A 21,256-nucleotide genomic window follows, 5' to 3' on the forward strand; every position below is an offset into this window, starting at 1 on the left:
GATTTGTCATACCTTCACTGGATGATTTTCCCTCACCTCTTGCACTGTCACTATTTTAGTGACAGTGGGTATCTGTGCAAATAAAAGGGTACCGGGGAGCAAATTAGGTTTGACAGCAGGTCTAGCCATCCTCTATTCTTAAAGAAAAAATAAAAAGTAAAAAAATGCCTTTACATACATTTTAACAGGTTAAATGCAGAATTTCACCTTCAGTCAAATGTATGAAAATACGTAAGTAACATTTTTCAGGAACACATTTTAAAAGAGAGTCTTAATCTAATCTAAATAATTGTAGCTCTTTTGCTGTGTTCATTTATGAAATAGTAAAGGTCAATATAAACTATTCTTGGTAACGTACAGTATAATTACATTGATATGCAAAGATAAATAATTGGAAGTGTATTCATGGTCAAGGACATAGACAATAGACCACTATGCAGATTGCATACATTATATTCAATGGCATATTCTTACTCAACCTCAGCAATATATGTACCCCAAACCTTTCATCCCAGCAACTATAATGACAATTATTAAGTGTTTTAATTTTTACATTTTCCTCTCCCTGAATGAATATTACTGATAGGATGTGAAGGTTGTCAAGCATTCATTTATTTTCATTCAGAATGACTGCAACTGTAAATTATGTCTCTGTCATTCTCAGTTATCAGTGTGATAAAAATCTGCAACTATTCTTTTGATAGCATATGCTGCAGCAATAAATCTTTAGAAGATAACATCCACAAAAAAGTAAATGAAAATACAACACAATATTTTATCAAAAATGTTTTTTATTGAAGCTAATATTGAGGTATGGCAGAAGTTGAAAATGTCTATGACAACTTTTTATTTTGTAGAGCTTAAAGTGGTTGTAAAATCAGAATTTTTTTTATCTTAATGCATTCTATGCATTATGATAAAATGCCTTCTGTGTGAAGCAGCCCCACTCAGCCCCTCTAATACTTACCTGAGGTCCATCTAGATCCAGCGATGTAGCAGGAGTAGTGGAACTCCCCTCCTCATTGGCAGAGACAGCTGTGCAGCGCTATCGGCTTCCGCTGCTGTCAATCAGTCAGTCAGCCAATAAAGGGAGAAAGGGGTGGGGCCTGGCCACGGTTCCATGTCTGAATGGACACATGGAGCTGTGACTCGGCTCGGGTTCCCCCATAGCAAGCTGCTTGCTGTGGGGGCACTCGGAAGGAGGGAGGGGTCAGGAGGGCCAAAGAGGGACCCGAGAAGAGGAGTATCTGGGCTGCTCTGTGAAAAATCCCTGCACAGAGTAGGTACGTATAACAAGTTTGTTATTTTTAACTTAAAAAAATGAGACTTTAGTATATCTTTAAAGTCTCAACACATTTAAAATGTATTCTTCAGTTTTGCGAGTAATTCAGCAGGGTAAGTAATCATCTCAAGCTGGCCATACATGGCTTAGTTTTTTTTAGCTTGGCTGATTTCCCCCTCTACATTTAGGGTGGATGTGGAAATTCTTCTCGCTATCTCATTGTACTCTGACAGTGGGATTCCCCTACTGTAAGACTACCCTGATCAGCACTGCAGCTCATTGGCTGCATGCGCTGATAAAGTAAAAAAATATACCAAAAAGCCCTTTCATGAAAAGCCAATGGATAGATGGACTTCTCATGAACGGGAACAACCATACATGAATCAAAACCTGTCTGTTTCCTCCTGAACCGGGCAGATATCGATCCAGGTATATATGCTTTTATATATATATATATATATATTTTTTTTTAATAGCCTGCAACAGATAACAACTGTAGCTTTTTTGCAATCATTATAATGCCCAGCCCCTTTGCATAGTGAATTTAAGTGTAATAATGGAAACCTAAAATAAGCAGATGAGTACTTAACATTTTACCACATATCATAAGTCATAAACACAAATCATGAAAATACAATAGTCTGCAGTCACCAGACTAGACGCTATCTCAGAAAAGCAAATGCCGGATGCTTTTCTGTGCCACAAAGAAGTAAAAAAGGAAGCTACCTGCCAACTGCAACCTTGAACTAGTCTCATGTAATTTCTATTGATTGATTTCTCCCCATACACTAACTTAACTGCAAAGCATTTTACACGATAGCCATCTTCAGCAAAATAATTGCTAGGATCAGAAGGTTAAAGGGTAATCCCATTATCAAAGCCATAAAAAAGGATACTTCTTTCAAGTTAAGGAATTCTGCTGAATAAAAATGTAGTTTCAAAAGCTCATGCTGGTATGGTTTTATTTAAAACATGCAACCAGTTATGTATTATGCATACAAAAATAATTGTTGTTTTATTCGGAATTTCCTAAACTCAGTGGCAGTGCTGCAGTGGTGTTTAATTTAGGAAGTGCAGCACAAAATAAAGCCTTGGTTGAGTGCAGATACCAACAGAACCATTCAGTTCAATATGTACTTATACCAGACAGTACCAACATTTAAAGATAAAATCCAGGCCAACAGTTAAAAACAGAGATAACCTATTCTTCTGTCCATCCAGTCCTAGGATTTACATAGCTTTGCTACTCTGCACTACCCTATCTGGCTGGACAGAAGGCTGCAGTTAAAGTGTTTTCAAACCTAAACAATAAAGACATGTAAATACTATAGCTCTTTGTTTGCTTTGTAAATGTAGTTGTGCAAGGTCTTTTTATTAGATGTAATTGAAATTTCTATAAATATCTATTGATCCTGCCAATGTATTTTGTCTCTCCCAAACCCTCTTACAAGGGTGACCACCAGCTCCCAATTCTGCAGGATGAAACATCAGCAGTTAATATCCTCTGTTGGTTGATTGACATACGACTATTTAGCAGCTGAGGCTGGGATTTCCTGTAAATAGGAGTATCCATGCGAGTGCCCCTTTTGCTGGACAGCTTGGCTTTTGCAAGAATGGGACAAACAACAGATCTACTGGCAGGATCAATGAGTAATAAAAACTACTGTATGTTACAGGGTGCATTCAGAAAAACTTCTGTTTTAAGTTGTAATCTAATATATATATATATATATATATATATATTTTTTTTTTTTTTATAAAATTTATACTTTAGGTACCACTTAAAGGTATTGGCCCTTCCTCGTCTTTGACAAACAGTGAAAGAAAGAAGGCAGACTGATGGGCAAATCTCTCTATTACTCTGTTCACTCCTACCATTAGCATGTTCCTTCTTAGAACATGTGCATTGCAGAACAACTGGCTGTGGGTATATGTGCAGATATCATAAACAGGTGTAAGAATCTCATCCAGTTCAAAAAGTTCAAGAGTTGTCCTTGTAAGAAAATTGCATGCATTATGCAGCAAAAAGTAAGGTATCTTATTTTCCCATAAAATGTTTTGCTAGATTTTCCAAAACTGCCTCTTTCCAGTATTGGGAAATATATGTACAAATGTGAACATAAAAAAACAGAATGTGGATGTGGTATCTAAAAATAATTATGATAAACACACGCACACATATACACATTCATTACAAAAGATGAAACGTCTTTATTTATATAGGTATATCAATTGTGTATTAGTCACCAATATAATGGTCTGAAGATTGTCTATTGCAGCTAATGCTGCTTGTACCATGGTATTAAAGCCCAACTCTAAAATTTGTTTGTGCAGAAGAGCTTTAGGTTTAATACACAAAAAGTTCTGATGAAATGTATCGAAGGTCAAAACTTTTTTAGTTTTTTAAATTGGTAAAAAAAAAGAAATGTTTCAAGAAACTAAGAAAACCATTCTTAGATAGTTATCAACTAGAATGTGGAAGTGTCCACATCACAAAATTTCCCTATACCTTCTGTTTCACTGACAACTATACCATTTTGTTTTTCCCAGTGTTTCCTGTCATGGTAACAATGAATATGGGGGCAAATAGAGAATATGAAATCACTCCTGCAATAACTTAGACATAAATAAAAAACCTGAAAGCAATTCTAATTTTATCCTATTTAAAAAAGAATATATAATTATACTTTAACCCATTTCAATACCAGACCCTTCCTGACCTGGCCATGTTTCAGATTTCAGCACTGTCACAATTTGAATGACAATTAATCAGTCATGCAAGACTGTACCTAAATAAAATTTGTTTTATTCTTTGGAGACATATAGAGCTTTCTTTTGGCGGTAGTTAACCACCACTGGGTTTTTATTACTAAATAAATGAAAAAAAGACAAACAATTTAGAAAAAAAATGTATTTTTCTTTGTTTCTCTTATAAAATGTTGCAACTAAATTAATTACTTTTCTTCATACATTTATGCCAAAATGTAGCCTGCTACTTTTCTTTGGTAAAAATAACCCACATCAATGTATAATATTTAGTCTGTAGGAGAGTCCACAAATATTTGAAAATTGATCAGTCCTGATGTACTCATGGCCTATCTAGTATACTGAGGCCCTAAAATGCCAGGATAGCACAAATACCCATCAAATGACCCTTTTTGAATGTCTACAGTCCAATGTATTTAGTAGTATATAGAGGCATGGAGAGTTTTTGAAGTTGTATTTATTTTGGAAAATGAAGAAATTAAATATTTTTTTTTTTTATCATATGACTGGTGTGGCAGTGATCCGGCACACTGACTGGTGACAGTATGTAAAAGAAAAAAAAAAAAACATTATATATTGTTTTGACATTTGTTTTCATTTCATTTACATGTGACACTGTACTACTCTGAGGAAGTGAACAATATTTTTTTTTAATCACTATGATTACTTATAACAGTGCTGATCACTGTTTTAAGCAATCATTTCTTTTTATAAATGACATTCATCCAGTGTGTACTGTTGTGAAGCTGTGATTGGCCATAACTATCCCATGGTACAGATGCACTGTGATAGGCCCTGTATGTACCATGTGATCACTGTGACTAATGACAGAGAATCTTTGGTAAAAAATCCCAATTAGCGTATTTTGATTGGTTTATGCAAAAGTTATCACGTCTACAAACTAGGGGAAAGACTTGTCATTTTTATTTATTTCATTTATTTTTTACTAGTAATGGTGGCAATCAGTAATTTTCAGCGGGACTGTGACATTGCGGCAGACAGATCGGACACCTAACTGATGTTTTTGACACTTTTGGGGGGCCAGTAACATTACTACAGTAATTAGTGCTAAAAATATGCACTGTTACTGTACTAATGACACTGGCAGGGAAGGGGTTAACCCAGGGGCGATCAAAGGGTTAAAAGCATGTCTAGGGGGTGTTTTCTAACTGTGAGGGGATGTATTGGAATCAATACAGGGGCCTGTGTTTCTAAAGAGGAGGAACACAGGGGCCCTGTGATGATTGCTGAGATAACAATGGTCTGCTGTGTTTGCAACAGCAGGCCGCTGTTTTCTCTCCACGGGGAGTGATCAGGGGTGCCCGGCGGCAATCGTGGCCACTGGCTCTGTGAATCAGCTTCCCCGCTGGCTAAAGGGTGTGCACATATAACTACAGAGGACACACATGCAAAATAAATAACCAGCAAATATAACAAGGCAACTACGACCTGATTAAAATAAGCACGCGCCCCCCACGATCGCTCCCACAAAGCGCTGTACAGGTGCGGCGATTCATGGGAACCTGCCACCGTATATCTGCGGTGGCTGGTCGGCAAGTGGTTAATTGTCATGTGATCTGCTATGCAGCCCCTAGGGTGTGCAAGAGACACAATCCATGGAGGGCGTCATATGACATCCATCCAGGATGGGAGTGCTCCCGCTCGGCCATCGTTTGACAACAGGTCAGACGGGAAGCAGTTAAATATAATAAAAAAAATATTAAAACTGGGGACGCACAGTGGAAGCACAGTCAAGTGTGAAATTTTACAACGCGCAGCTGATTTTGTATTCAATAATCAAAATGTAATTATTTCTAGCTAGCAAGGAGTGAAAAGGCTGTATAGAAAATATACATTAATATCAAGTGCTTTAAATCATGTACAGGTGCAGTTATTTCCTACATACACAGTTAGAAAATTAGTAGCTGCTCTTTTTGTAGCAGGTAGATTGGTCATTTAACTGCTTTTTGTAACTATGGTAAAATGACAATTTTTAATTAGCTTCATTGCACAATTTAAAGAAATGCAAGTTCTAAATAATTATACTTCTTTCATCACAGCCAAAATCATATTAATATTCTTGAAAAAAGAAAGCATTAATTCATGCTTTTCTTCTATCAACATTTGCCATGTTCTCACCTGATTTGTTTGATACCCATATAATTGTCTGCGGGGAGATGTGGCTTGCATTTCCTATTGCAATAGTTAATGGAATCTGCCAAAGATAACTGCAAAACAAAGACAAACACAAAACAGAACAGGTTATTCATGCAAAGTAATAAAACACGCCACACAAATAAAAAAATACAAAACAAACAAAGTTGTATTCCAAATTGTTTAAATTTGTGACTTTTAAATTAAGCACAGAACAATTTTGAGAAACCAAATAAGCTCTCAAGAAATGCTAATGAAATAAAAATGCCATTCGAAAACTCAGACTCCCAGTGAAGTGCTCTGAATAACCTAGCAACAGAAAAATAAAGCGGCCCATCAAGACATACTACTGGAATTAATTTAAGAAAAAGAAAATTAAACATTAGTAGAATGCCTGAGGCAGTACTTGATGACAGTGTATGTCACTAAAGAAATCAGAACTTTACATATGCCCTAAAAGCAAGACTTTTTTTCAGTTTTCCTTTGACTGATATTCAGTATTGGGATTTATGTAAAATTTCCTCTTGTAATGTAGCTCTCAATATTCAAACTACCATTTGCATAGAAAGCAGCAAATTAGTCTACTGAAATGGCCACATTTAGCTTATTGAACAAAGACTTTTTCTAAGAATGTACTGTATAGAATTCTCTTCTATGTGCACAGCCCCACTGAATGTCACAGACAGATGAATATTCAGAAATGATTCATATGTGGCCTGATTTCCACCAGCAATTTATCTGTCATGAACATCATGGTGACATTTAGGTCATGTAGAATTTGGTGCTAGCTGGTCACTAATCAAGTGTGGACACTGGGAGTTTCTATTTAGAAAACAAATAAAAGGAAGCCACTGATAAAGCTATAAAGCTGTGTCGGCATCTTCCTGTGCCACTTTTTATTAAGATGACAATGAAGTAATCAGACTTCTACTTTGACAGCAATTATAATGCTTCGAGCTTTTTCATCAATTAGTATTAATTGCATCAGACTCACTAAAGAGGTAATATTGAGAAACATCAACTTTTGCCCGAAGTTCCTAACATTTATGCTGCTTTAAAACTGTCACCTCTGGGGGTTATTACTAAGACAGGGAGATTTCCCGTTGATATCATTTGTCAACTTTTATAAGCAGCATGAGTGTCAGTCAATGATGGCTGTGATAAATATGCTGGTCTTGCCATGTCTACTGAATAACATCTTGTAAATTGTAGCTTGTCCATCAAATGTAAGACAGGAGCATCTTAAATTAAACTTTATTTCCTGGCCCTGCTTTACTTCAGCACATAATGGGTTAACGCCTCCTCTGAAGCCCACAGGACCACCTCTTCCTAACTAAATAAAAAGCAGCCCCTCCCCCACTGAAGTGTTCTTTTTTTATCATGCTCCAGGCCACCTGTTGATTGCAGTTGGTAAATACTTTGGTTGCTGCAAGTATATCCCCCCTACATGTTCAGATTTTCATGGAGTTGGAAGACCCTGAATGCCGGAAGGTAAACCCTCCTGAAACTGGTTGCCCCGTGTGCCGGGATGTGGGCAATGTTGCTTAAACAGCACAAATATTTTACAGGTATGGAATTAGGAAGCTCTGCAACATCACCATTGGCCTCTCCTTTGGGATTTTTCCTGTCTTGTCTTACTGGCTCTCCAGGCTTTGTTTTCATAAAGAGCATGGTGGATGATTTCACAGAGGGCAGGGAGATGCAGCGGCACAGGGTAGTGACCACCAGTCATCAAGCAGCAGCTTAAACAGTCTTAGAGCCGGCAGAGGAATTGGTTTCTCTCCATCTCTCTGCAGTTCAGCCAAATTTCTCTTTGTGTGGTAAAGACTTGTTGCTGTTTGCTCCCCTGCTGGTTTGTCTCAGATTCTGTGTCTCCTGTTCGCCTCTGAAAGGGCTGCCTGACATCACCTGCTACTGCTTATGAAGCAAGAGGATGAAAGCAGATGGGTGTTAATGGGACAGTGCACCTATTTTTCTTGGTGAGAGAATTATGATTTCTTTCCTTATTTTTTTGCAAGAGCTCCAAAAACTTGTCAATGGCACAGAAGATTAGCAAAAGGTACGAGAGGGCAATGTGGGACAGGTTTTAAAAGAGTGCTCAAGGAATGCTCAAGGAATGTGTTGGAAGGCAACATGTGTTTTTCTTGTTCTAATATCAGATTTTTTTGGATGATTGAAACCTGATTACACCTGGCCTAGAATACCAGCAGAGCAAGGTTACTCAGCAGGGTGTTTGTGACAAGGAGTCATAAATGGGAATTCCTCACGGGATGTTCAAGCATAGGCCTCCTGTTGTGAGCTATGGGGGTAGAGGAGCCTCAGATAAGACCTCCTGGGGAGGGTATACCTATATCAAAGGCCAGCTGTTACTGAAAGATGACTCGGTTCAAAAACAGTGATTCTTGGACAAATGGGGGCTATAGCATGCTTCCTGGAAAGATGAGAAACTTCCTGTTGATTAGGAATGGTGGCCTCTTATGAATTGTTATTGGACAAGCAGACAGTGGGTGTTTATGTGGGTGGTGTCTGATTGGGCATTAAAGCAGTCGCCAGCTAGGATTATTTCTCTTTTGCGCTTGAGCCCAGCTGAAAGATACCGAATACCAAGGACGTCCATATGTAAAGTATTGTCTTATATGCTCTGTAGTATCCTTTTAGTGTTTTATGTTAGCATTTCTACTTTCTTAATGATAAATTAGGTCCTTGTTTATTTAGGCAGTATGTTTATTTTTATAGCTAGCATTGTTATTGTACCCTCCATTAACCTTATCAGAGCTTTGATAGACTATCATAGGAATAGACAAGTTAATGCATGTTTATAATAAATAGGGGAGGTCTGAAACCACCCCATAATTATTTCCGAATGCAAAGTATGGTGTTTTGCATTATTTTAGGAGCAGAAGCCCTAAATGGAAACACTCCAGAAAACATAAGACCCGCCACTGGTCATCTCCTGACCAGGACAATCTACATTCCTCATATTCCCGCACAGGGCCCCTTTCATGCTCCTCAAGCAGCTTACGTGGCAATGGTTCACATGTGTTTAAATCAGCACAATAGAAAATGCCTTGCCCATTCCTGGGTGAATGTTGGACCTGCATGCAGTGTGTAGTGATTAATTAATTAATTTGCATGGATTGCCTCAAATGACAATGGATAAGGAAGCAGATGCACACATTTCAAAGCCTAGAGGCTGTGTCAAATATCCCTTCCACAGGCAAGATGCAGGCCTAACCATCAAAAAAAGCACACAGATATTTTCAAATGTGAGAAAAGCAGGGTCCATAATGACAAAGAGTTAAAAGCTCATAGATGAAGAATGGGAGAGATCTGATAAGAAGACCAGCGTCTGACACGCAAGTGTCTTTCAATGCAAAGTGGACTTAAGGCAGGTTCATGCCCTACTTCCCACCAGTGCAGTGTGATTCAGTCAACTAAAGGATAACATGTTGCATTTTTTTCTGTATGGAACACATCTGTAACACGGCAAAATACTTTAAAAAAGCACCTGAACACTTTGAAAATAGACATGCAGAAAGACCTCTTCAACCCTGAAATTGTGGAGGGCTTGAACCTTGCTGCTGACTTTTGGCAGAGGTTTTGAAAGGCCTAGTTCTAATGCTGGCGCATTCAGTCACAGCCATTAAAGCTTTGTGGTTGCGCCACTGGAAGTTGAATGAAGCTTCCACGCAAGCCCTTTGTAACATTCTCGATAATGGGAAGTTGTTTGGCAAAATGCTGGATCAAGAGAGTGGAAGAAGAAATGTCCAGACTGGGGCCACAGTCTAATAAGAGGAAGCAGCCAAGTTTTTGCTCTTCAGAAGGGGAAGGCCAGTCTGAAATTTACCAGATCCCAGTGAAGGGGGCTCAAACTTCCTTTTTACATGGAATCAAATCCAGAGCAGGCTGCTAGATATCTGCCCAATCAGTCTTCCAGTGGGAGCCAGGATAGCCTCTTTTTGGAGGGTTTGGGCCGCAAAAATCGTAGTCAGTTAGGTGGGAGTGCAATCACCAAATCATTTAATTCATCATGACCAACAGGTCTCAAGAAGAAAGACTTATTGCAATATTACATATAAGAATTATACTGCAACAAGCCCATAGTTAATGGTGCCACCTAAAGAACAAAATCTGGGGGTTTCTCCCCATTCTTTCTAGTACCTATGGCATCAATAGCTTTCCCTACTGTCTGGGTTTGAAGAAAATCGAATGGGTATGTACACACCAAAAGTTCATGATGGAGTCTGTGCAAAAAGTCATGACGATATTTCAGCATGAAGACTGGTTAGTGTCAATTGACCTGGCTGACCTATACTTCCATGTACCAATCAGTGCCTAACACCAGGGACATCTGAGATTTGCAGTGACCCGCTGTCACTTCCAGTTCAGGTGTTGCCATTTTTTAAAGCACCAAGAATCTTTTCAAACATTTTGTTGGCAGTGTATCAGTAATTCATCTTTGGGGATAAGCTCTACCACTGTTTGGACGACATTTTGATTGTTGCATGTGTAAGCCAGGAGCTGGAAAAGCATCACATACTCCCAGAAGTCCCTTTTCAAGTTCAGTCAACTACTAAACAAACAGGGGAAGCAGTTATCCCCTTTTTAATCTATGAAGGATCTTGGGATAGTATTTCATGCCTGAATAAGTGGTTCAAGTGGTTTTTCAAGACTGTAACATTTTTAAAATGAAAATCTGTGTGGGAAGAGTTATGAAGACAGGATTTCTGTCAGCGAGGGATTGCATTGTCCCCATTGGGACATTTTACAGTGTTGTCTGGGCCAGATGGCGCATTGGGGCTTTTTAATTTGCTTTCCTCAGCCAATGGAATGGGCTGTTTATGGATCAGAAGTCCTTTGTGTCTGCACAAATAAGCAAGAACTTGGGTTTTTAGAAATTACCAGTGTGCCTCTTTTGTGGCAAGCCTCTCAGCCCAGGAGATGGAATAATTCGGATGTCGGATGCCAGTCTGTGGAGACAAGTGCAAGGCAATTGGAGCCTGGCAGAATGCAGATGCACTGACTTTTCTAAATGGATGGCAATTTTTCCTAGCATTTCAAACCTTTCAGGCTCTTCCTCCAAGAGACCTGAGTGAAATTGATGATTGACAACAAGACAGCAGCAGCCCACATTGCCTGCCAAAGGGGCACTAAGTCTTTTCCTGTTACGTTTCACAACATAAACATTTAGCTGGGCAGAGAGCCACTTACAGGCAGTTAACGGCAGTCTTCTTACAGGAAAAGCAGGATCCACTAACGAATCAGTTAAGTAAATTATTTTCCAATAATAAGTACCTCAACTAGTATTGGATTTATTCCAGTGGTAGTTCTCATAGAGACTCCACTAAGCAAGCAGCTTCCAATATTTGCAGCAAGTTACAAAGGTGAAGTGTTAGAAGATGCATTCACAATGCCATGGGACTTTTTCCATTGGTATTTGTCTTCCTCCAGGGTCCTTAATTATGAAGATTCTTCTGAAAATTTGAACAGAAGACATTTTTGCCATACAAGTGCTTTCCACCTGCTGAGGAGGCCTTGGTTTTCATTGCTCCCTCAGATGTCATCAGTACCACCAATTCCGTTTCCAGTCAAACAAGATCTTTTATGTCAATGGCAGCATCCCAATCCAATGAGATTCTTTAATAGCGTGGCTATTGAATAGGCTTGACTAGAGGTGCAGGGATTCTCATCCGAGGTGGTTCAGACCTTGGTGAAGACCACAAGACCATGAACGCTACATTTGAGAGGATATGAAAGAAGCTTGTTTGGTTTTCTCAGCAAAGTTTTCTATCCTATGTTCCCAGCTTTAGCCAATATCCTGAACATTTTTACACGCAGCGCTTGAGGTTGGTCTGGGATGCAACTCCATTAAAGTACAAGTCTCTGCCTTTATCCTTTTTTTCAGTCTGCAGATGGGTGGAAGAGCCACTGAACAAATGCTTCATGCAGGCACTAATCCATACACCACCACCAAGGAAATCCTTGTTCCGTTCATGGGACTTAGGCTTGGTTCAGAAAGCACTATGTACTAGTACAGGCATCCCTTGCTCCAATAGCTTCATTTTCAATGATGTTCGTAGTGGTAAAACTTGTGCTTCAGACAGAAGGATGTTGATGATTGCAGCACTTTTCTGCAAAGATCTCTTTTGTGTATTTTCACTAGAAATAGTGATACTATGTCCATCTCCACAGCTCAATTCTAAAGTGGTATACAGTTTCCAGGAAAATTGGGGTCAGTCCCTTTAAGCATTCACACGGAGTCACGGAGTACACAGCAGGAAAATTTCAGTTCCTTACACATGGACAAGTTGCTACCAAAGTACATGCAAAGGTCAAAAGAGGTGAGGAAAGTGGACAATCTTTTCATTTTGCTGTCAGGTTCCCGAGTGATCTTTTAATAAGTTACCAGGGTGATTGAATTGCCATGCAGGAAGTAGACCTTTCTGCTCAGGAACAGGTGCAAGCTCCTTTAACCTGAGGGTGGGAGCCTTTAGGGCAGTTATGCCAGGATTTCAGTGAAAGATATATGTGAAACAGCTAGCCCTTTATTTGACTTTACAAGCTTGGCATGCAGTCAGCAAGTTCTGCAAAGTTTGGGACAAAACATATACATGATTTTTGTCTTTGGCAGCTTTTCTGTGACTGTCAATGTTTCTTTTAATGTGTTTTCAGCTTGTTATATCGCATTGTGTGCTGATGTGAGGTAGGGCCAGGAAAACAGAAAAATTGTTATCAAATACTTACCATCATTTTCCTTTCCTGGCCTAAGCTCAGGTCATCGTAGGACTCCCTCCCTAGTGGCCTGTTGCAGGCTAGGTTATCAAACACTTCAGTGGGGGATGGGCTGTCTTTTATGTATCTAGAAAGAGATGGTACTGTGGGTTCCAGAAGAGGTGTTAACCCATTGTGTGCTGATGAGAGGATAGGCCAGGAAAGGAAAATGATGGTAAGTTTTTGATAACAATTTTCTGTTATACAGAATGATGAATTTAGGGAAAGTAACAGTTATCCAATCTAAAATAATGAATTTGTATTTGTTCATTAACAGAGTGTCATTTAATCATTTGTGGCAGATTATTCTTCTGTTTGGGCAGGTAGGTCATTGTAAAGAAGGGTCGGTGCATGCTGCCTCACTCCTTGCCCTGTAAAAACTTCCTCTAATTTGCAAACATGAGTGGCAAGCAGCACCATTTGTAAACCGTATCAAAAAAAGAAAAAAAAAAAAACCAAATTATAATGGGACCTGTGTTTCTCACAATGTCATTGTATACATGGTTTACTATCTTATTTGATCCACTGCTCCCTTTAGCTGTTTCTGTTTAAAATGTGTGCTGAAAGCAAAGAAGGGTTTGTTTAACATTATTTACAAGCATCACATAACATCCCACAGGGGCAGAAGTAGACTTTACAAGTCTGCAAGAATACAAGTCAATTTATCTCATCTTAGTGTGTATAGTAACACTATCTTTTAAAAAGAACTAAATGTAATCATTAAAGGAGATCTTGAGGTTTTTTACAATGTGAAAGAAGTTTGTTTGAAATCTTTGCAAATGTATTAAAAATAAAAAATCCCATGTATATAAGTATTTACAGCCTTTGCAATGCCAAAATTGAGCTCAGATGCATCCTATTTCCACTGATCATCCTTGAGCAGTTTCTACAATTTGATTGGAGTCCACCTGTGGTAAATTCAGTTGATTGGGCATCATTTGGAAAGGCACACACCTGTCTAATTAAGAACCCACGTTTAACAGTGCATGTCAGAGCATAAACCAAGCCATGAAGTCCAAGTAATTGTCTGTAGACCTCCGAGACAGGCTTGTATCGGGCACAGATCTCAGGAAGGGTACAGAGAAATTTCTGCAGCATTTAAGGTCCCAATGAGCACAGTGGCCTCCATTATCCAAAAATGGAAGAAGTTTGGAACCACCAGGACTCTTCGTAGGGCGGGCTACCTGGGCAAACTGAGCGATCAGGGGAGAAAGGCCTTAGTCAGGGAAGTGACCAAGAACCCAATGGTCACTCTGACAGAGCTCCAGCATTTCTCTGTGGAGAGAGGAGAACCTTCCAGAAGAACAGCCATCTCGGCAGCACTCCACCAATCAGGCCTGTATGGTAGAGTGACCAGACAGAAGCCACTCCTCAGTAAAAGGTACATGACAGCCCACCTGGAGGACTCTCAGACCATGAGAAACAAAATTCTCTGGTCTCATGAAACAAAGATTGAACTCTTTGGCTTACATGGCTAGCGTCATATCTGGAGGAAACCAGGCAATGCTGATCACCTGGCCAATACCATCCCTACAGTGAAGCATGGTGGAGGCAGCATCAAGCTGTGTGGATGCTTTTCAGCGGCAGGAACTGGGAAATTAGTCAGGATCAAGGGAAAGATGAATGTAGTAATGTACAGAGATGTCCTTGATGAAAAACCTGCTCCAGGGCTCTCTGGACTACAGACTGGGGCGAAGGTTCACCTTCCAACAGGACAACAACCCTAAGCACACTGCCAAGATAGCAAAGGGGTGGCTGCGGTGAAACTCTGTGAATGTCCTTGAGTGGCCCAGGCAGAGCCCAGACTTGAACCTGATTGAATTTCTCTGGAGAGATCTGAAAATGGATGTGCACCGATGCTCCCCATCCAGCCTGCAAAGAATGGGAGAAACTGCCCAAAATTATGTGTGCCAAGCTTGTAGCATAATACTCAAAAATACTTTAGGCTGTAATTGGTGCCAACGGTGCTTCCACAAAGTATTAAGCAAAGGCTGTGAATACTTATGTACATGGGACTTTTTTTCTTTTTTACTTTTAATAAATTTGCAAAGATTGCAAACAAACTTTTTTCACGTTGTCATTATGGGGTATTGTTTGTAGAATTTTGAGGAAAATAATGTATTTAATATATTTTGGAATAAGGCTGTAACATAACAAAATGTAGAAAAAGTGAAGTGCTGTGAATACTTTCCAGATGCGCTGTATACACAAACATGTTGCCTTGACAGCAACTGGTCCTCTTCTTCTCTTTTGGACAAGAGAGGACCTTATCCCTGCACTGAACAGTGCTTAGGTAATAACATGTAAGTGCTGTTCAGTGCAGTAGTACTCAGAGCCAAGGTTGTGTGATGACCCTGTACCAGAAAATGAAGCCATGACAGCCTGGCCTCAAGTCCAGCAAGCTTATCTAGACTAATGTTATCAGTGGGCTGCAGGTAGGAGAAAGAATTTCCCCAGTCACATATTCCCTGATTATCAGACTGCAATGCTGTAAGTTTTTAGCAACTTAGAAGGTGAGAGGCTGCAAGATGGGACTTAGCTGTATCAGATATTTTTAACACAACCAGCAACAGCAGAGGCACAAGATGTACATGACAGTTTATTTAAAGAGCCAGCATTTCAGTGCAGAAAGTAGACGCTGATGATCCTGCATATTACATGAACAAAGATGTGGTAATGCTTCAGGAAAGAAAGCAGATGAAAACATTGTCAGGGGAGGTCTATGATCTCTGGGAGAGGTGATAAATACCTGTATGCTAACACACACTATATTGTCAAAAGTATTGGAACACCTGCCTTTACACGCACATGAACTTCAATGGCATCCCAGTCTTAGTCCGTAGGGTTCAATATTGAGTTGGCCCTTCCTTTGCAGCTTTAACAGCTTAAAATCTTCTGGGAAAGCTGTACGCAAGGTTTGGGTGTGTTTGACCATTCTTCCAGAAGCGCATTTGTGAGGTCAGGCACTGATGTTGAAAGAGAAGGCCTGGCTCGCAATCTCCACTCTAATTCATCCCAAAGGTGTTCTATCGGGTTGAGGTCAAGACTCTTTATGGACTTTGCTTTGTGCACTGGTGCGCAGTCATGTTGAAACAGGAAGAGGCCATCCCCAAACTGTTCCCACAAAGTTGGGAGCATGATATTGTCCAAAATGTCTTGGTATGCTGACACCTTAAGAGTTTCCTTCATGGAACTAAGGGGCCAAGCCCAACCCTAGAAAAAAACAACCCCCACACCATAATCCCTTCCTTATGTTTTGCTGCTTTCTTCTGTAGTTTACTGCATGATAGCATAAATTGGGGACATTTTAGTGCATTTTACTTGCACTAAAAGACAGTAAAAAACTACATTTAAAGTGTTTGTAAACCCTTATGAATACCTACTAAAGTGACTGGCCTCACCTAACACACAGGGATTAGATAAATTCTCCTACAGAAGTTGTACCTGTTCATCTGGTGCCCTCTACAGTCTTTTAAAACACTCAGATCAATGGGTATTCCTCAGCACTGATGTCACACACTGCACAGCATATAAAGGAGAGCTGAGTGTAAACTGAGACCCGAGTGGAGGGGAATAACCCCCACCTCCCCCTCCCTCTACACAGTCTCATAGGGAAACAAACAGCTGAGGAGACAGAAATCACACTCCATAGCTTGGATTGGATCTAGTATACCCTATAGAGAGATAGGCTCTAATTGTTTGTAATTTTAGAGGTTTACAACCACTTTAAAACACACACTAGAATTCATTATTATTTTTTTATGCTAAAGTGGGAATCTAGTCACATAATTCAATGTAAAGCATCCCTTTGATTTTCGATCACAGAACTGGACAAGTGCACACATACTGTATATGGATAAAGAAAACCACAACCATAATAAATGCTAAGCAAAAAGTAGAATATTGTGGACAAATACCCAATTCAACATGCATGGTACAAAAACAACATAATTATTCTCAGTAAGGGAGAAAATGTGAAAAGGCAAAAGTGCACACAAATTAGAAGCAAAGCTTTAGTCATAAACCTAAAAGGTAATATACTGTACCTATTATTCCTTAGCTCGAGGTCTCTTGTATTTGCATCTATATTGTATAGAAAGTGCTCCTGAGTGATTGTTATTCCATCCTCTACTGTTTCATTTCTTAGTATCGTTATTACAGGATATCCCATTTGAAGTGTCCACTGATCCATCACTTCTTGAATGTTCACAGATTTGCCTTCATTTTTCAAAACCTTAGAAAATAAGTTATAGCACTTATTGCAGACTTCCATAAATACCATTTACTATTACAGCCTTATTATCATGAATAGGAAGCTAGCAACCATTAGCACATTTTAGCATGCAATATATAGCAAGAAAAACCTTCTCTTTTTTTCTCAGTTCAAACAAATTAGCATATATTGCACTGCACTAGGTTGATTGAACCAAGCTACCAATGCGTGTTGTAATATAACAATGGCCCATTAATGGGCATCTTGCTTTTCCTCAGAATTATATACAGCCTTTTAGACGCATCTAAAGTATAGCACTTAGTTGGAGAAAGACTACAAATAGGCTTTTTGCTTTTTTACCTTTATTAAGGAGAATATTTAAATGTACCTTTGAAAGTGTATTCCACAGATCCTTTCTTGCAGCATTACCAAACTTATGGGTTGTTAGGAAGTCCTAGGAACAAACAAATGGAAACAGAATATTTAAGAGCTATAGAACAATATATTTGTTACTATTAAAAATAAAAATGCTCATTACTGAACCACATAAAAGGTAAGCTCTGCAGAAAATGAATATATGATTACTTTATTGTATTAGTCCCTTTACCTACTTAAATAGTGTTTCAATAAGTTCATCCATGAGACCATATTTACAAAGCCAGTGCAATTTCAAAGCAGGGTTATTTTATTATCATGCATGTATTTTTTCAAAGGCTAATTTTAATTTGTAACAAACAGTTTTTCTGATTTAAGCAGAGAAAAAAAAAGCAAAATATCATATTAGTCATACTTAAAGTACCTAACTTTTAGCCTATATTAATTTTATTTAAAAAAGGGATTGTTTCCAAAACATCTGATTAAAAGGCTCTTCACGTTTTACAGTAAGAATTAAATCCCAAAGTACAATGTAATCTCTTGCATTCCTTTCTCAAATCTGAATAAGAAATAAGGTGAAACTGGCTTAGAGAATGTATATTAACACAAAAATTTTATGCACATAGTAAATACTGTGAGAGTATGCTTTAGGTGTTCAGCGTGGTTTGTCAATGAAAGCGGGCACAAGAATCAGCGCCCATGGACATGGGTCAAGGGATGCTGCTAGACAGTTATTGTATATATATATATATATATATATATATAAAAAAAAAAAAAGAAAATCTGTCAGGTAAGGTATTTGAGGACACTGGCCCTTTAAGAGCACGGTGAAGGTATTAGGGCGGGAAGGTGCTATCCGCGCGCCTATTCTAGAACCTTCACCCACCCTCTATATAAGGGGGTCCGCTCAAGGGGTCTCTCACATTCCTGACTGGAGGCTGCCTGGCGAGCCCCCCCCCCCTCCCACCCGTCACAGGCACTTTATGTGGTATTGTCACCCTTGATCAAAAAGGGGACCTTTGGTGTTGGATAATAGTTGAGTTATATTTTTCAGTTGAGTTCTGTGACTAAGCGAGATTTATTTATTTATTTATTTATTTATTTATTTATTTATTTTATTATTTATATTTATTACAGATATTTAAATTTTGGTTGAGATTTAATATTTGATTGTTGTTTGAGTAAATAATTATTTAATTTAAAAAAAATCAATAAAGTGCCGCGGCCATTTCTATAGTGTTGAGCGAACACGGACTGTATTATTCGTGTTCGTACCGAATAATTGGATTTTTTGTACCCGAACACGGACACGGACACTTTACTGTATGTTCGGGTAAAAATCCGTGTTCGGTCGTTTTATTTCCGGGTTTTGCATGCTTTGGCGCTCTTTTCATGGCGGGCTTTCAACAGCCAATCAACAATCGTTTAACTGGTGTGCCTTAAGCCATCCCAGCCATGCCTGCAAATGTCTCAGTAGCTGTGATTGGCCGTCTGAAGCATGTGACCAAGTCTTTATAAGTTCGAGGCAGCCGCAGCGGCGTCATTATGCTGCTTAGATTCAGGGACAGAGCACACATCAACGTGCTGGCTGCTGATTAGGGAAAGATAGGCAGGAAAAAACCATTTGTGTCCGGATAGAATTGAGGGACAGGTCGGAGTGTTTAGGCAGGGCGAGTTGTAGGCATTTTAGGGATAGAGTCTGCTGAATTATATAGGGTCAGTGTCTTCTACAAACTACAATCGATATTGCTGTGTGGGGGGTGGGGTCTGCACTCAATCCTGATCTACGATCTCTTCTCAATCCTGTTAGGGACAGAGTCTGCTGAATTTTAGGGAAACTGTGTTCTACAAACTACAATCGATATTGCTGTGTGGTGTGGGATTGGAGATAGGCAGGTGTCAGTGATCCACATCCATTTTTCTGTGTGTGAGCTGCAGTGAACACAATCTTTTTGGGCTGCAGTGAACACAATCTTTTTGGGCTGCAGTGAACACAATCTTTTTGGGCTGCAGTGAACACAATCTTTTTGGGCTGCAGTGAACACAATCTTTTTGGGGTGCAGTGAACAAAATCTTTTTGGGGTGCAGTGAACACAATCCTTTTTGGTGTGCAGTGAACACAATCTTTGTGGGGTGCAGTGAACAAAATCCTTTGTGGGGTGCAGTGAACACAATCTTTTTGGGGTGCAGTGAACAAAATCCTTTTTGGGGTGCAGTGAACAACATCCTTTTTGGGGTGCAGTGAACACAATCTTTTTGGGGTGCAGTGAACAAAATCCTTTGTGGGGTGCAGTGAACACAATCTTTTTGGGGTGCAGTGAACACAATCTTTTTGGGGTGGAGTGAACAACATCCTTTTTGGGGTGCAGTGAACAAAATCCTTTTTGGGGTGCAGTGAACAAAATCATTTTTGGGGTGCAGTGAACACAATCTTTTTGGGGTGCAGTGAACACAATCTTTGTGGGGTGCAGTGAACACAATCTTTTTGGGGTGGAGTGAACAACATCCTTTTTGGGGTGCAGTGAACAACATCCTTTTTGGGGTGCAGTGAACACAATCTTTTTGGGGTGCAGTGAACACAATCTTTGTGGGGTACAGTGAACAGAATCTTTGTGGGGTGCAGTGAACACAATCTTTGGGGGGTACAGTGAACACAATCTTTGTGAGGTGCAGTGAACACAATCTTTGTGGGGTGCAGTGAACACAATCATTGTGGGGTGCAGTGAACTCAATCTTTGTGGGGTACAGTGAACACAATCTCATACTGAAGGTTTGAGGGTGCTGCCTGTTCCATACTCCCCCTACTCCTCATCTAGCCTTTTAGGGGTACAAACAATAGTAATTGGGGCCCAGTGTGGTTGTGTACGTGTGATATACATACACTTTTTTGGGATCATATTTTCTATTCCGCTATTTAATCAAAAACCTTTGGGGATCAGTTAAATTGGGGGATAGTCTGTGTTGGTACGTGTGAGAGAGATCCACCTTTCCAAGTTGTTGGGGTTCATCTCATACTTCTGAAGGTTTGAGGGTGCTGCCTGTTCCATACTCCCCCTACTCCTAGCCTTTTAGGGGTACAAACAATAGTAATTGGGGCCTAGTGTGGTTGTGTACGTGTGATATACATACACTTTTTTGGGATCATATTTTCTATTCCGCTATTTAATCAAAAACCTTTGGGGATCAGTTAAATTGGGGGATAGTCTGTGTTGGTACGTGTGAGAGAGATCCACCTTTCCAAGTTGTTGAGGTTCATCTCATACTTCTGAAGGTTTGAGGGTGCTGCCTGTTCCATACTCCCCCTACTCCTAGCCTTTTAGGGGTACAAACAATAGTAATTGGGGCCTAGTGTGGTTGTGTACGTGTGATATACATACACTTTTTTGGGATCATATTTTCTATTCCGCTATTTAATCAAAAACCTCTGGGGATCAGTTAAATTGGGGGATAGTCTGTGTTGGTACGTGTGAGAGAGATCCACCTTTCCAAGTTGTTGGGGTTCATCTCATACTTCTGAAGGTTTGAGGGTGCTGCCTGTTCCATACTCCCCCTACTCCTAGCCTTTTAGGGGTACAAACAATAGTAATTGGGGCCTAGTGTGGTTGTGTACGTGTGATATACATACACTTTTTTGGGATCATATTTTCTATTCCGCTATTTAATCAAAAACCTTTGGGGATCAGTTAAATTGGGGG

The 21,256-nt window shown here is 39.5% G+C and overlaps 1 protein-coding gene across 1 annotated transcript in view; it reads right to left on the reverse strand.

The window, feature by feature from the left end:
- The window catches only part of TRHDE (thyrotropin releasing hormone degrading enzyme), a 1,069,075-nt gene that overhangs the window by 209,208 nt on the left and 838,611 nt on the right, over positions 1–21,256 (reverse strand). Inside the window, exons 8-10 of the mRNA XM_082253105.1 lie at positions 17,575–17,640; positions 17,020–17,207; positions 6,188–6,276 (exon numbers count right to left, since the gene is read on the reverse strand). Coding sequence (XP_082109231.1) covers positions 6,188–6,276; positions 17,020–17,207; positions 17,575–17,640 — 343 coding nt within the window. The remainder of the gene's footprint in view (positions 1–6,187; positions 6,277–17,019; positions 17,208–17,574; positions 17,641–21,256) is intronic.

Source organism: Pelophylax lessonae (genome assembly GCF_965119305.1).
Source record: "Pelophylax lessonae genome assembly, chromosome: 4".
NCBI lineage: Eukaryota > Metazoa > Chordata > Amphibia > Anura > Ranidae > Pelophylax > Pelophylax lessonae.